We start from the raw sequence: 15,555 nt of genomic DNA, 5'->3' as shown, positions 1-15,555 counted from the left end.
ATTTAATGTTAAAAACAGAATTTTTACTTTCCCGACTGTTATACATAACAGAGAGAAAGAATTGCAAACGGTCAAAAAAATCATCCCAAAGAGTTTTACATTTTTGAACTCGAGATCTTGAAATATAATAAAAAATAGGGGTTTTTTTCTTTATGTATGAATGTTAGTGTGTGTATGGGGCACGATTTTACATTTTAAAAGCTATTTCTGCCCCATTGGCACTAAAAGGACCTTTTCTTAACAAGCCTATTATGGATTCTGCCAGGCCTGGGGAACCGACATACCAGACGGATCATTCCCCGAAAAATTCCTGGGGTTTTTTGATCCATACGGATTTGATCTCGAGTCCTCCAGAGCGAAAGGCTTTCACCTTAACCGCTCGGACATCTAGCTGTCAAGCGTTTACATTAAGAAAAAATATTTTTTAAAAAATACACAATTTTTCTACATTTTTATGCATCGAACAACTTTTTCAGATGCAGACTAGGACTAGTTGTCAACAGAAAAGCAGGCTACTATGAAAATAAGTATATATATAGCCTATATATATAAATATTAAAAGAGGAACGAGTCTAGTAAACAGATAAAGATTTCATTATCTAAAAAAGCTGCCAGACATTTAGTTTTACAAATACTGTAAAATCAATTCAGTGCTTACTTTAGAAAATTCACAAATTCCCTTCAGCCATTCGGAGATTGACATTTAGGAATTTTAAGTAAAACCACATCAATCATTTTTATTATTTTATTTACAGAAACTAAGCTTAGAATATTTTCGAAATTATATTTACATATTTCTTATTTTAAATATAATTACTGAAACTTAAAACTAGAAATATTTATTAAAAGTGTTTATAATCAAACCTGCGAATAACGGCCAGGGACGGAAACATAAAAAAAAAAAATGTCCTTTATTCGAAGATGGTATGCATATTTAAAAAGAAAAATGGCCGCTGTTTAGGGGTGGCCGTTGTTGCAGGTTCGACTGTATTTGAATTATTCAAACTCGGTTAAAATGTATACAAATTAAGTTTAAAATTGATTAAAATTTAAATTATTTATAGTAAAATAAATTTAATTATACTTTATTACGTTAAGAAAAATTGTATTTAATGTAATTAAGTAAAATTTAAGTAATTTAAATGTACAAAACTTTTATTAATTTATTATTCTTGTAATATATTATGCAAGAAAAACGAAATGTTTCAAGAAAATTTCACTTAAAATAAATATAATATTGATTCTAGAAAAATGGCTTTATGTATTCATAATATTATTTGAGTATATTTTTATTTATAAAATTTAATGTATTTCGCAGTTAGGTAACAAGAAAGGAAACATTTACCTTACCGCATTTGTAAATTTTGTATTGAATCTAAATGTGATAGGTCGCGTCTTTTCATCCAGGATAAAGCCTTTGAACCCATTAGCCAAAAATATCTGGGGAATACACAACTTACCAGTCGATCCCGCTCGAATCTAAGTAAAAGCTTTATCAAGATGTCAAAGCTCTGTATAATCGCGCTAATATACTAACTCGTGTTTAATTATTCTTACTCATTCATTCTTTATTTGATTCTGCCTTGAAAAAACTTAATAATATATTATTTTAAAATTTTTAAGCTTACTATATTTTCATTTTATTCATCCAAGTTTTGTTTAAAACTATTCAAAATTTAATTTATATCAATATAACGAATTGTATAACTTTCCCTGCAAAAAGACTTGTGTGGTGCCATTTTTCGGACCACCGCCGAAAATCCCCAGGAATTTTTCGAGGGTGGTCCGTCCTGATATATCAGGATCCCGTCCTTCACAACCCGGTCGTTCCATTGTGGGTCTGACCGCATTCATAATGGGCTTACTAAAAAGAGGCCTCGTTAGTGCCCACAGGGCGGAAAGAGTTAAAAAAAAAAAGAACCCCTCGAGCTTAATCTTCCAAAATTTAGTAGCATCAGTGCTCCTGATACACAAACCTACCTGCAAAATTTCAGGGATTTTCGACAAAACGCACAGGATTTAAGTGGGAAATTAAAAAAAGAAAACAATACATGTGTAAGCTACAAAATTTCATATACAGTATAGTACGTTGCCCTGAGGAGTGTCAGATTATAGGACGAGAGACACTACTGTACTTTGCTTCATTGAGATGGCAACAAAAGTATTTTATAATCAAAATCTATTTAAAATGAAGTAAACCATATCATTGTAATCTTTTCATTCCATTAGCGTAGTTTCAAGATCTACACTAATAAATTCTTATAAATAAACCTAGACAATGGAACAAATCATTTAAGCGTTTAAAAATTAAATATTGATTTTACAGTCTGTCTACCTAATACAGTATAATTAAAAATTTCGAAGTTTTATCGTTTAATTAAAAGAGATTGATAGCTAATACTTTCGTAAGTCATTGAAAATTAATAAAACCAATTTGACAACTTTATCTAACAAATATTTGTTTTAAATAATGCTCAAAGCAATCGCCATTAGGACAAAAAGTTTTAAAATACAGTAATTATGTAACAGAATCTGTATGGCCTTAGTCTATCGCTCTGGGGGATCTGGGATCGAATACGAATGAATAAAACTCAAATTTTTGAAGGCTAATAAACTTCGGGCCCTCCTTTTGCCACTTAGCTACTCCCATTGTGGGCCTGGACGAACTCATAATGAGCTTGATTATAAAAAGCCCTCCCTCTTTACTTTGTTTGTTTATTAAGTTACGGCAATGCAACACTTGGGCGATCTGCCTAGGGGGGGGTACCTTTTTAAGGGTAACTGGTCCCTGTTCAGGCGTTACAGACCCGGAAAATTTCACGTTGCCAGTCCGTCGTGGCCAGGCGCAAACCCACCACCGAACTCCTAGTGTTTAGGGAACAAAACAGCTTGGTCACTAGTGGGCCTGTTATAATTCTAGTTGCAGGATTTAATTAATTAAGAATTAAATTTCATTTTATACAATTAGTTCGTGCATTATCCTATATCGGATTCATCTCTACTGATAAGAAAAAATATATATATTATTGAAGTAAATTAAATAAAAATTTTAGAAAGTATCTTCTTCATACCAACACTTTCTACGTTACTTCAATCACGTCAGTCCTTAAAATTTAGATAATATTTACTCAGAATAATAAATTTAATTTTTCTTTAAACTTTTCTCATTATTTCTTAAAAATGTAATCAAAAAATTTTTTTGTATTATCCACTAATATTATGTTAGATTTATTTTCTGTCACGTAGATAAACAGTTTTCTTGAATTTTCATTCATCTTCACATTTAGAGTGTGACCTGGTGGAGAAGCAAAGCCTGATAAAGTTAGGCAGTTGAGAAGTACTTTTATCTCTTGATCCACGATGCAATCTGTCATATGACAACTTACGTCACTGAAAGGACATTCACGGATAATTTATCTGTACGGATATTAGAGTGTCGTTTCCGCTTATTATAAATCATAGTTAGTTTTTAATGCATTCATCTTTTTTTTTTCATTCCATAATTTTCAAAATTATTATATAAATATTTAACTTATCGAATTTAAATCTTGTGTTGGGAATTTTTACGGTGTATTTATCGTTGAAATTTTTCATAATTTAATACGCATTAGACTAAAAAAAAATGTAAATAATAGTAAGGATAGGGAGGGATTTAGAGGCTCTAAATACTTAACAGATTTTGGTACTCCATATACTATATATTTGATTAGAAATATAAGCCATAATAAAACATTTTTGATACGTTTAAAAGTAAAAGTGAGTCATATATGCCGGCAAATATCTTAATATTTTATTAATTTTAGGGGTCCTTTTTTGTGGGTTCTGATTCATCTGCACCATTTGGTTCATGGTAAATCTGGCAATGAAAAATTTCTGTGTTGCTCTCCTGTGCCCAGTCATTTGCTATGGCTGGGCACAAGAGAGCAACTATTAATCCAGCCGTAGAAGAAGGGCCTATGTAATAACAGAAAAATTATGTATTTTATTTAAATTTTGGTGTTTTTTAAGTTAATTTTTAGCGTGATTGAAGCCATGAAATTATCTTCTTGAGTAATAGCTTAAAATGATGTATATTTAAATAGGGATAGTATGATCATTTGGCTTGTCTCCTGACAGTGAGACTTCAAAATTTAGCTTTATTTATTAAAAAATAAATAAAAAAAAAACATAAAATGAAAGAGATATAAATTAAAAATTTCTATTGATAGTGATGAAAAATTTCATTTATTCACATATTTCAATGATTTTCATAGATTGTAACTTGCCATACATTTGTAACATGCCTTTCTCTGTTCCTGTTTATAAAATATCATTTTATAAGGTCATCTCATCGCAATGAAACTTAAAATTTAGTTATAGAATACGTAAAACAAATTTTTAAATTATAAATTTCATTTAACTGATACGTTTTAAGCCGGCAAAATACGAAAAGATTATATCCTTTTGTATAACGTTAGTAGAGTCGTTAGAGCTAGTGGAAAGTCCCAGTGCTAGTCGATTTGATCGAAAAGAAACTATGAAGTCTATCCAATTGCTTCTTATAATGGGAACAGTTCAGTTATTGAGTAAAATTTAATGGAAGTAGCTTTCTTAGTCTTGCTTCTTTTTATTTTCTTATATAAAAAAGAGTGTAAAGAATAATCAAGCGTGAGAAAATTGAGAGATTAAAAATTAGAATTAAGGGAATTTTCTTTAATACAACAATTCTATCTAAAAATAGTATTATATACTGTAGAACCTGCGTAAGCCGGAATAGCACGGAAAGTATTTTATGTATCCGTTTTAAACAGTGTTTTTTTTAACGTAGAAAATCGCTCCGTTCCTAAGAGTATTTCCCGTTCAAGCAGGTTTCTGTTTTATTTAGGTTCCGTTTTGAACAGGTTTTACTGTATTACAATTTATAAAACAGAAAATATTAATTATTTAAGTATTTTCTTTTTAATTTCAACACTACATTAATCAGTTTTTGAGAGCGTAAGGCAAAAATAATACTGGAATAATGAGAAGAACCAGCATATTTATTCAATTTAAATTAATTTAGAGTATAAAAATTGTAGAAATTAATAGTTTTCTAATTTGAGAATTTAATTAAAAGGATGTAAGAAAGAAAAGGTTAAATTATATCATCAAATGCATAGCTTTTGTGAGAAAAATCTTTAATTATTGCTTAAATCGAAAACAAAACCTTCGAAAGAAATGTTTTTTTTTTAATCTAAAATTTTTTTAAACACGATTTTATGCTAATAAAATATTCGAAACAAGTTTCTAATGTTAATTTTATTTATTTTTTATTAACATTTAAAACAAAGAATTATATTTAAATAATTACAATTACATTATACAATTAAGCTATATCTTGGCATTTTAAATTCTAATTTTTTTGAAGGAAATGCGGTACATGAAAACGCTATTGAATATTTAATAGGATTTTGAAAGTATTAAACAATAAAAATAAAAATTGTCAATTATATTTCTTCCTAAATTACAGTATCAATCTATTTTTTTTTTTTCAACATAATAATGTTTTAAGCTATGACTGAATATTAAATAGAACCATCGGGGAATGACTTTAACATATATTATGCAGTGGAAGCATAAAAACTTTTTAAATATTGCATCAAAGTTATCGAGAATCAGAATTAAAATTATTGCTTTTGCATCTGAATCTCACGCAAAAGATGAGGATGGGGCGTAATAAAGTACAATTAATTAAAGTAGCAGTTCCCATTCTTTTCTTGCATTGATCCTACCAAATAAAAAATATGCTTTTCAATCGACCCCCTTAAAATTTTTATTTTATTTCCCAAGATTTTGCGTAATGTATCAAGAAAATTATTATATCAGTTAATAAATTTCTCACGTGATGGTTATTATTCTCATTTGAAACTTAACTGAAATTCTCATAATAATCTGATTTTTTATACCCCAGTTGACCCTTTGAGTTCCATTTGACCCCTTTTAAAATTTAATTGACTCTCTTAGAGTCCGTGGAACCCTTTCAAAAAGTCATTGACCGTGAGTTCTGTGGAGCTCTTTTCAAAATTTTTAGTTCCATGGAATCCTTTCAAAAATTCCACTAACCTTGAGCTTCGTGGAATCCTTTCAAAATACCATTGCCCACGTTGAGTTCTATAAAACCCTTTCAAAATTTCATTGACTCTACTTAAGCTCCATGAACCTTTTCAAAATTTAATTGAGCTCCATGGGTCTATATCGATCCCATTGGGAATCCCTGAATTAAAGTATGGTTAAAAGTTTTCATTTCTCTATTAATTCAATTCCATACGCTTTTTATTCAGCATATTGAAAAGTTAAAGTTTTAAATATTAAGTAAAGGATAAAATTACTTTTAGAACTTTAAAAGAAAAGAGCTTATGTAGCGCTTTGTCCGTCCTTTGTGTCAGACGTATTCGATGAATAAATCGGAAAATGTTTCATGTGGAAATGAAAATTTTAGTGTAGTTTTACGGGTCCAACAAAGGATACTTTTGTAGATCTCGCATTACATTTTGTATAGAAACTTAGGAGAAATGATGTAGAAGTTCCTGTTAAATTTTGAAAACATTGGAAAGAAAATTGATTATTTTAAATCATTTTTATAAATATTTTTAATAGTGAAGAATTAACAGAATTCTTTAAATAATCCGCAATTATATTTTATTTCATTTAAACTTTTATTAAATTATCTCTACAATAAAATAAAATCCAATTAAATAATCGTTTTAAAATGTTGATTATAGAATAATTAAAATTAAATTTAAGATTTTATTCAAATTATTTAAATTTGAATAATCTGCTTACGGCTAAAATTTCTTAACATCTATTTAAAAAAATCCAAAGATTTTCTTCATAAATATTATATTATTTTAGTTAAAATTTAATAAAGATGTAAAACAAGTCCATTCATTTTAAAATAAACCGAAAATGTTTACTTTGAAGAAAAAAAAGAAATTTATTTGAAAGAAAACTGAAAGAATTATTCTACATAAAACTTAAATCAATATTAAAAACCCGACATTTTTTTTAATTATAAATTTTTTATTCTCATGCCACAAAATTTTATAAATTTAATTTAACATTTATACAATTTTTTATGTCCATAACTCAAAAATTTTTTGGATTGTACTCCCGAATATTCTAGGCTCTGACCCTCACTACCCGCAATGGATACGGTTAAATGAAAAAGGCTCTTAATGTCCAAGGAGAGGAAAAGAGTGGAAAAAATTCATTCTGTCCTGTAAGCACTGAAGACTGTTTTCATTTCCATTATGGGTTCGTAATGGCATCCCATTATGGGCCTGACAGAACCCATAATAGGAATGAAAACAGGACCCCAGTGCGGAAAGAATAGGTTTTACTTAACCGAAAAGATATCATCTGTGAAGATTTCTAAGGATCCGACTAGATTCTAATCGGGATCCCCCGGAGCGAAAAGATGACTTTTTATCGGTCTCGATCATCCTCCTGTCAAATTTACTATTTTAATTTCATACTCGAATTTGGTGTTTGTATGTTAGATTAATTAATCAATAATTTTTACTTAATCTTCTCTAAATTTAAATCTTTAATAGATTCGTAAACAAAAACACACAAATTTTAGTAATAAATTTACATCTGGAATTAGTTTTAACCCGTTTTTAATTGTTTTCAGATCTAGACAAAAGGGAAAGTAGAATCATTTGGCTCTTTATCTGGATCTCAATCTTTGTCTAAATTCTTTTATAAGGACCAAAATTTAGTCCATTATATAAAAATCATAACGAAATTTTCATAAGTGATGAAAAAAATCTGCCTTTATTTGTTTTATTGGTGTTATTCATATATATTTATGCCTTTTGAGGAAGATAGAGGCCTACAGAGGTTCCATATCACCTCTTTCTCTAATTCTTTTAAATTCTTTGATAATATCAAAATAAAAAAAACTGAAAAATAATTTACATATTCATAAAAATATAAAATAATTACGGTTTTTTTAAATAAACTATTATAAATATATGTAAATAAACTTAATTAACAATCATACCGAATGTTAATCAATGGAGTATTAATATATATCTATATAATAGTATGTTTTAAGCTATGACTGAATATTAAATAGAACCATNTAATTATAATTAAAGGAATGATTAAACAGGTAATAATATAAATATTAATAATAAGCATAGATTATATATTAAATTTAATTTCAACATATTCAAATTATTACTACTTTCATACCGTTTACAATTCTTTAATTTCATGAAATTAAATAAATATATAAAATCGAATAATACAGGAAAAGATTTTAATATTTAAAGAAAATAAAGTAAACAAATTTCTGCATTTTAAAATATGTTTAATATAATATTTATTAAGAAAAGATTTCAAAAATTGTTAGATTTCCTGCCGTTCTACTTTAATACTTGATCCAGATTATAGAATAAATTACTTTTTATAACTATTTTTGAATTATTTTCTTAAAAATTATATTATTTAACATAATTTATTGCAAATTAAATATATATGTATTTAGTTTAAGATATTCCTTACAGCTAATGATAGCATATACAGTATACTGTTACTATGCTTGATACATTTTTATACTTGAGGCCACAAAAATTTTCCATGGGGGAGCGCAGTTTGAAGAAAATTACATTAATAAATTTCTATTTAATTATTTACTTTTCGGGGATTTTTTCCACACGTAGATTATAGAGTGCAGTATTACATCAAAGCATCCCATGGTTTCAGAGTGTAAGGTTAAGTATTTCAATCATTTTTACGATCATAATTTGAATAATAAATTTTTACTCGATCCCAGGGAGGGATCGAGTAAGAATGTCCCCTTCTGTGGATGCCCATAGTTATAGTCATAACCTTTGAATTTTTAAACAGATATTCCTAATGCTACACTACAATTTCATATATACAATATACATATATATACAGTGAAACTTGTGTAAACCGGACTCGTACGGGACCGAATATTTTCCGTTTTGGGCAGGTGTTTTTTTTAACACAAAAAATTACTACATTCTTAAGAATTTTTCTGGTTTAGGCAGGTTTCTGTTTTATAAAGGTTCCATTTTCGACAGGTTTTACTGTAATTCAATTTAAGAAAAGATTGTAAAATTATTTTTTTTAATTCTGTTTTTAATTTAGTCTTTTTAAATTTTTTTACTTTGCTTTTAAACAAATATTAAGACAGATTCAATAGTAGACGGAGCAGATGGACTTTAAACGTATTTTACTGTAATTCGATGCGTTATTCATCTTTAATGCCGGCTTTTAAAAATATTAATGAAAGAAAATACAAAAAGAAAACATGAAAATTTATTAATTATTGATTTTTTTTCTTTATAATAAAATGAACTTACATAATTGTTAAACTTAATGAAATTTGAATAGTCATTACTGTTTACCATTAAATGATTTTTTTTTAAATTAATTGAAAAGATATAATAACGTTTTTCGAATTTAATTAATTAAAGTGTCCTCTGATCTAGTTTTTAAAAGTGAATGAGACGTCAGTTTTATTTATCGTTTCAATAAATTTATTTATGGAAAAGTATATTTGCATATTCGAATTTTATATGCTACTGTTTCGTTAAGTCTCATGCATTTTTAAAATGTACACAATATATACGAAGATCTAACAGAAAAATAAAAATAAGAATAAAGAAACTTCGGGCTAAATCTCTCTTTTTAAACGTGATTTATTCTCACAAATCCTTATCTGAAAAAATAATATAATAAATACCCCATTAAGCAGATAGAAGAAACTGCAATGGAACGTTATCCTATGAGTAAAAAGGGTAATTGCCTGAAGTCCCCACCAACAGGACCTCAAATATATTATAAGAAAGTATTTTCCAAAAACATCCCCTCTAAGAACAATATCTGAAATCAACACGGTACTGTACATGGGGTCCCTAATTCAAATTTGTCTGGGCCCCACGAAGCTGCAAGGCACCACTGAGAAACCGATAATTAATATAACGAAATTCACAAATAAATTTTATAATATTCATTTCTATTCTACATAAAGCATCAGTGATGCACAACGAGAGCTCATTCCCAAAAGACTTCTTCAACTACTCAATGCTAAGACAAAATGCCAACATATAAAATCGTACGCATAAAGAAAATCGAAACCAAAAATGTGAATTTTACGATAGAAGTTACTTTATTCGCCTTGAAATTCTTAATTTTTAAAGTGAATTTTGGCATTAATAATGAAAGCAGGTTACAATTGTCTCTACAAACATTTCCACTTCATTTACGTGATCCTCATCAGGTTAAACTTTAATGAAGTTTCATTTTAATAAGTGTTAATAGATTCAAATTGGACATCAGAACTCGTGATATCAATTTGACTAGTTTGTTCATTCACGATATTAAATTTATTTAAAGTACAGTAAAACCTGTATAAACCGGACTCGCACGGTACCTGTTTGGCAGGATTCCGTTCTGAACAGGTTTTACTGTATATAAAAAAGCCATTCATATCTATTAAGAAATTGACTTTTTAACTTAATTTTAAAATATATAATTTATTTTTCTGTCGTTAGTTCGACTTGAAACATCCCCGAGAATATTTAAGTAACTTCTTTTAAAGATTTTAACTTAAATTATATATTTTAAAAGCTCTACACGAGTTACTTTTACTTTTTTAATATTTTTAAATGTTTCTTCTTTTTGTTTTCATCAATTAAATGTAAATATAATGATGTAGGATTACCTATTTTATAGCCTATCGTAACTCCATGTACGGGCTTAATGGTACTTGTTAAAATGTTCCTTCGATAGCTACTCTTTTTTAAATCTAATTTTAGATAAGATGGTCAAGATCGATATGAGTAAGCGTTTTAAAATAAATTGATCTGATTATTTAGTTTCGGACCGTTGTCTAAAGGGAGAACAACTTAATCCCAATAGTATATTTGTTAAGAGTTGGAATTCTGTTCAATGCAGCATAAGATATTCTAGGTTAATTGCATGTTAGTGGGATATGACTAATGGTCTAGCTGCCACAAACATAACGTTGTTTATCTTCGATCCACGTGCCACACATTTCTGAAAATCTCTTTATACTATGCCGCAGATTATGATGTAATAAGGATTCTAAACTTTAGGCAAACTATAAACCCTCAGGAAATATTAGGATAAAATACAGCATCCGTTATACTAAAAATTACAATAAATAAAAAAAAGTTCAAGAGTAAGTAAGAGTGTTCCTCAACACTTCTTAAAAGTGAAATTATCTAAAGAAAATCTTGATTTTTTCAATGATAAAGGATCATTAATACAAAAGAAAGTCAAAATGTAACTAATTAAGTTTAGCCTAATTATTTAAATAGAAATTGATAAAAATTGGCAATATTTTTAACATCCCACCCTCAAATTACATCCCTCCTATCCTGTTAATTGTATACAAAATATAGAGTGATCACTTGAGTTAGAAATTTATAAATTATCTAAAAAAAATAACATAAAAACTCTCCATAAGTTAGTTTACCATATTTAATAATTATTAAAACTAAATCTGACTATTTTTCTACATTTAGACTACATCATCAATGATGATCATTGCAATTAACTTCATTAAATCTACTTTCAGTTAATGCAAAAGCCTAATTAATGAACTATTATCAGTTAATTTCTAAACACAATTTTGTATGATGATTTTATTATATTTATATTTTAAAATTTTAACAATTTAATAACACATGAATAAATAATTTAACACTTTAATATATATTTCTTTAGTTATAAACATATCAAAAGTATAAGCCATAAAATTAGAAAGGATTACTTCTTTAATAAATTATAACTCTATAATGATATATATTCAGTTATATTGAATTTTAAATTAAATTGTAATTAATATATTTATTATAATTACAAATTATATTTTTAAAGTNTTCTTACATAAAATATGTTTAAGTTTATAATTTATTTATTAAAACATTTAAAAAATTGAGGGAAAAGTTGCCGATGTTAAAAAATTCGTTAAAAATTAAGGATTTATTTATAAATTTTTAAGAAAAAAAATATTAATTTAATAGAATTTATAGTAATAAAAATTTTTTAAAATAATATTTACTTTTAAATTTAATTTAAATCACTTTAAACTGAATAGAAAATTGCTTAGATTTTTACAATTAAATAAAATTTTGCGTTTATTCTTAATTAAAATAAATTAATATAATAAAATAAAATTAAACTCTAACCGGAACATATTTCCCTTATAAAAAGTCTGTTATATATATTTTAATCGGGATAAAATAATTTTAATAAATATAATTTTAAAGAATTCTTTTATGAAATTAATAAATAAAGGAAACTTACTTTGTAACCCGAGTATCAAATAAGCTGTATTTATCAGCACAGCAACTTTAAGCGGACACATCTCGAGATACATCAAGAACAACTCGACATTCTCCCTTCCCTATTCAATCTACACTCTCGCATCCCGACATTATCAATGTTACTCCTCTCATCCCTGACTTATCCGGGATAATTTCCTCCGACCAATAAGATCGCCCCTTTCAAAAACATCGATCGAAATAAAAACGAATTCAATTATTTTTAACGAAATATTATTACTATTCGATATTTACAAAATAATCCGCGAAAAATTTTTAATTATAAGTAAAATTTCGTTTTAAGATACTTCTATTGTAATCCAATCATATTTCTCGTAACAGAGATACTGGTTAGGGTAGATTGCATTATTATTCGTTGGAAATTGGCAGATGGCGCTAGTGTCGTGTAATGGTGGGCTTTGATGGGAAGATGAACAAAGATCGTCTGCTTATTTCACTTTAAATTTTTATAAGTTTTTCGCGCTTTTAGTCATTTTTAAAAGTAAGTTATGCTTCTTATTATATTTTAATTCAGTTATGATGTATTATTATGTTATATATGAAGCGTGACATTGATTTCGCCATAGTTTGTGTATTATCGATTGTTTTACAAAATCAATAGGGAAATTTCCCCGAAATTTTATTTTATTCAATACAAAATCACAAATTTATACTTAAAATGCACAAAATCAATAGGGAAATTTCCCCGAAATTTTATTTTATTCAATACAAAATCACAAATTTATACTTAAAATGCACAAAATCAATAGGGAAATTTCCCCGAAATTTTATTTTATTCAATACAAAATCACAAATTTATACTTAAAATGCACAAAATCAATAGGGAAATTTCCCCGAAATTTTATTTTATTCAATACAAAATCACAAATTTATACTTAAAATGCACAAAATCAATAGGGAAATTTCCCCGAAATTTTATTTTATTCAATACAAAATCACAAATTTATACTTAAAATGCACAAAATCAATAGGGAAATTTCCCCGAAATTTTATTTTATTCAATACAAAATCACAAATTTATACTTAAAATGCACAAAATCAATAGGGAAATTTCCCCGAAATTTTATTTTATTCAATACAAAATCACAAATTTATACTTAAAATGCACAAAATCAATAGGGAAATTTCCCCGAAATTTTATTTTATTCAATACAAAATCACAAATTTATACTTAAAATGCACAAAATCAATAGGGAAATTTCCCCGAAATTTTATTTTATTCAATACAAAATCACAAATTTATACTTAAAATGCACAAAATCAATAGGGAAATTTCCCCGAAATTTTATTTTATTCAATACAAAATCACAAATTTATACTTAAAATGCACAAAATCAATAGGGAAATTTCCCCGAAATTTTATTTTATTCAATACAAAATCACAAATTTATACTTAAAATGCACAAAATCAATAGGGAAATTTCCCCGAAATTTTATTTTATTCAATACAAAATCACAAATTTATACTTAAAATGCACAAAATCAATAGGGAAATTTCCCCGAAATTTTATTTTATTCAATACAAAATCACAAATTTATACTTAAAATGCACAAAATCAATAGGGAAATTTCCCCGAAATTTTATTTTATTCAATACAAAATCACAAATTTATACTTAAAATGCACAAAATCAATAGGGAAATTTCCCCGAAATTTTATTTTATTCAATACAAAATCACAAATTTATACTTAAAATGCACAAAATCAATAGGGAAATTTCCCCGAAATTTTATTTTATTCAATACAAAATCACAAATTTATACTTAAAATGCACAAAATCAATAGGGAAATTTCCCCGAAATTTTATTTTATTCAATACAAAATCACAAATTTATACTTAAAATGCACAAAATCAATAGGGAAATTTCCCCGAAATTTTATTTTATTCAATACAAAATCACAAATTTATACTTAAAATGCACAAAATCAATAGGGAAATTTCCCCGAAATTTTATTTTATTCAATACAAAATCACAAATTTATACTTAAAATACACAAATATGTCAACATTCATTATTAAAATTTACACTAAAGTGATATCAAGAACATTTATTGATCTTGATATTATTAAATGTATCACCCTTAACAGAGGAAAAAAATATCAATTATCTAATGTATAATGATTTACAAAAGGTAAAAACACAATTAAAAAATCAAATATAAATCGAATTTATTTGAAATTGGGAAATAAATAAGTTATTTTTCAATTTAATAACCACGCAATCATTATACAAGGGATGCAAAAGTAGATTTACAGGAAGAAACAGGTAGGGGAAAAAACTTAATTTTCATGCATAAATTAAATCAGGAATACGAAGTAATAAAGAATAATAATAATCTCAAACATCTGTATTTCTCAAATTTACAACTGTATACCTGCTTTTCCACCCCCATATGTATATACATTTATCAATAATAGGGATTGAGAGAAATGACGTACAGTATTTCTCAATAAGTGACATATGAGGCACTTCCTTTGAAAACCACAAAAATATACAAATAAAATAGATATTTATTTGTATATTTTTAATTACAAATTAAAATGCACAAAATTACAAATTAATTAAAATATTAAAAATAAATTTGTATATATGTGTATTTACTCTTTCTCGAAAAAATTTTCATTTATATCAGGCTTTTTACATAAAAGAATTTTATATAGAACGTTACTATTTTTATTTGGAGCATTGGCCAAATTGCTCTGCAGGTCTCCCTCAATCTAAGCCTGATTACAAAATACATATACAAAGAAAAATAATTACTGCAAACTATAGATTTCTTGCGAATAAAAAACCATAAATTATTATTTATCATAAACAATAAATGTATCGAACATATATATATATAGGGGAGACCGGGGCAAGTTTGTCAAGCGCTTTTTTTTAAAAACAAATTAAAAGGAGACTTTGGTTATAGGTTAGGCAGTTGAGTTTTATTGGTGGTTTGTTGAGTGTAGTGTTTTTATTGTTCTCCAACAAGCGTAGTTGAATTATCAAGCGAATTTTCATTTTCGTTGAATTCCATATAATATTTTTTTCCATTTATATTGAATTGGCAGGTTTTGTTATAATTCCATGATAACGAAAGTTACTTTTCCTGTTAGAAGGATGTAACTTCAACTTATTCACGTGGCCAGATCGTGGCTTGGCATTCTGTTCTCAGGGTTGTACTTAATGTTTCGAAATCA

At 27.0% G+C, this 15,555-nt stretch overlaps 1 protein-coding gene across 4 annotated transcripts in view; it reads right to left on the bottom strand.

Moving 5' to 3' along the window:
• The window catches only part of LOC111621010 (low-density lipoprotein receptor-related protein 4-like), a 121,620-nt gene extending 109,169 nt beyond the window's left edge, over positions 1-12,451 (bottom strand). For all 4 annotated transcript variants that reach the window (XM_023363044.1, XM_023363046.1, XM_023363045.1 and 1 more), the window contains exon 1: positions 12,331-12,451. In XM_023363044.1, coding sequence (XP_023218812.1) covers positions 12,331-12,403 — 73 coding nt within the window. In that variant the 5' untranslated portion in view covers positions 12,404-12,451. The remainder of the gene's footprint in view (positions 1-12,330) is intronic.
• Between the last annotated feature and the right edge of the window lie 3,104 nt (positions 12,452-15,555).

Source organism: Centruroides sculpturatus, unplaced genomic scaffold (assembly GCF_000671375.1).
Source record: "Centruroides sculpturatus isolate CEXI.00-Female unplaced genomic scaffold, Cexi_2.0 scaffold245, whole genome shotgun sequence".
Taxonomy (NCBI): domain Eukaryota; kingdom Metazoa; phylum Arthropoda; class Arachnida; order Scorpiones; family Buthidae; genus Centruroides; species Centruroides sculpturatus.
This window is presented reverse-complemented; position numbering and strand designations above follow the sequence as displayed.